The 1343-nt window shown below is 32.8% G+C and overlaps 1 protein-coding gene across 1 annotated transcript; it reads left to right on the top strand.

Moving 5' to 3' along the window:
* LOC125186723 lies at positions 1–766 on the top strand. The gene is made up of 2 exons (XM_048083155.1): positions 1–332; positions 417–766. Exons 1-2 carry the CDS (start codon positions 192–194, stop codon positions 582–584), a joined length of 309 nt encoding a protein of 102 aa, XP_047939112.1. The 5' UTR covers positions 1–191; the 3' UTR covers positions 585–766.
* Positions 767–1343: the final 577 nt, after the last annotated feature.

The following is a 1343-nucleotide window of genomic DNA, read 5'->3' as shown; positions in this document are numbered from 1 at the left end:
GGAGGCACAAAAGACTCGGAAGTTTGATGCTGACATGGTGAAACAAGTGATTTGTGAGCAGACCAAGCAAGATCCTATCGGTTCAAAAATTAGAATCGATGAGCGGGACTAGTTTGTTTTTTAAATTCTTCATCTCATTGTAATATGCATGTTTGATCATCCTCAATATATTGTGTACACTATACAAATATATGTCCTTCACATTACTAGAAGCCGCACGCCAGCATAAATCAGTCGTTGCTGTTGTGGGGAAGGCTCACGTACCAGGAATCCAAAACAACTGGAAACAACATGTTGAGGTAAAAGATTCTGTGCCATTTGCAAATTACTTGGTCATTTCAAATTCTCTGGCCTTTTGTACGTTGCAATTTTGAACGTCTCGTCTTGACATAACTTCATGGTTTTGAATGTCACAGGTGGAGCAGCTTCTCAACATCCCACTTCGAAAGAACATGCTTAGAATTGCAACAAGAGTTGCACAGGTTGTCTGTCTCTATGGCACTTATCTCTACTTCGATGAGTTGAGACAAGGATGGATACAATTTGTTGAGGCTCTTCCAAATCCAAAAGATCGAGTGGATTGATTCGATTTCGATTCTCCCGTTTGAGTGTCTCAATTTTGCCATTGAAGCTAAGCCCATATACATCATTTGGGCCCGAGTTCTGCAGCCCATAACATTTATTGGGTCAGCCCTATTTGATGCTCTATTTTTCTCCTTTGTTATAATTGGGCCATTTGCTAAAACCATCGATTAAATGGAGGGTTTTATAATATTCATAGCTCATTATTTTTATTAGTATTATAGACTTATTTAGTTATAGTCATTTTATTTAGACGGAACATCTTTTTTAGTTCACGAACTTTGTCAAAGTATCATATTAGGTCCGTGAACTATGGGTTAATATCAATCGAAGTACTTTTTTTACTATTTCCAAGTTTTTTCAGACGAAAATACCCTCAAACCCTTTAAGGGTACACATTTTTAATAAACTTATCATATACTCATATTTTTATAATAAATATCTTTATTATATATTTTGACAATTTTTCTAAATATAATTTTCCCTTTAATATTTTCACTAATTTTGTGGCATGCAAGAAAAGTTGCTTCTATAAATGTTTATAATTAAAGAATTTAAAAATATTTTTAAGGTATGGATACTCGTAAAAATTAATGTCCAAGTTAATAGACGACACTTGAATATTGATAAATATCTTTACTGTGACATTAATGTACGAGTATCTATACTTCAAAAATATTTTAAAATTCTTTAATTATAAAAGTAAAGATATTTATCAATATTCAAGTATCATGTATTGACTATGCCATTAATTTTTACGA

This window comes from Salvia hispanica, chromosome 5 (assembly GCF_023119035.1).
Source record: "Salvia hispanica cultivar TCC Black 2014 chromosome 5, UniMelb_Shisp_WGS_1.0, whole genome shotgun sequence".
In the NCBI taxonomy this organism is placed as follows: Eukaryota; Viridiplantae; Streptophyta; class Magnoliopsida; order Lamiales; family Lamiaceae; genus Salvia; species Salvia hispanica.
The sequence above is the reverse complement of the archived record's forward strand: the minus strand, read 5'-3'. Positions and strand labels throughout refer to the sequence as shown.

Bases quoted from the DNA above. Each gene is read 5' to 3' on its own strand.
- LOC125186723 (XM_048083155.1), top strand. From the start codon at position 192: ATGTCCTTCACATTACTAGAAGCCGCACGCCAGCATAAATCAGTCGTT. The intron at 333-416 runs GTCATTTCAAAT...TGAATGTCACAG, and splicing joins TGCCATTTGCAAATTACTTG to GTGGAGCAGCTTCTCAACAT.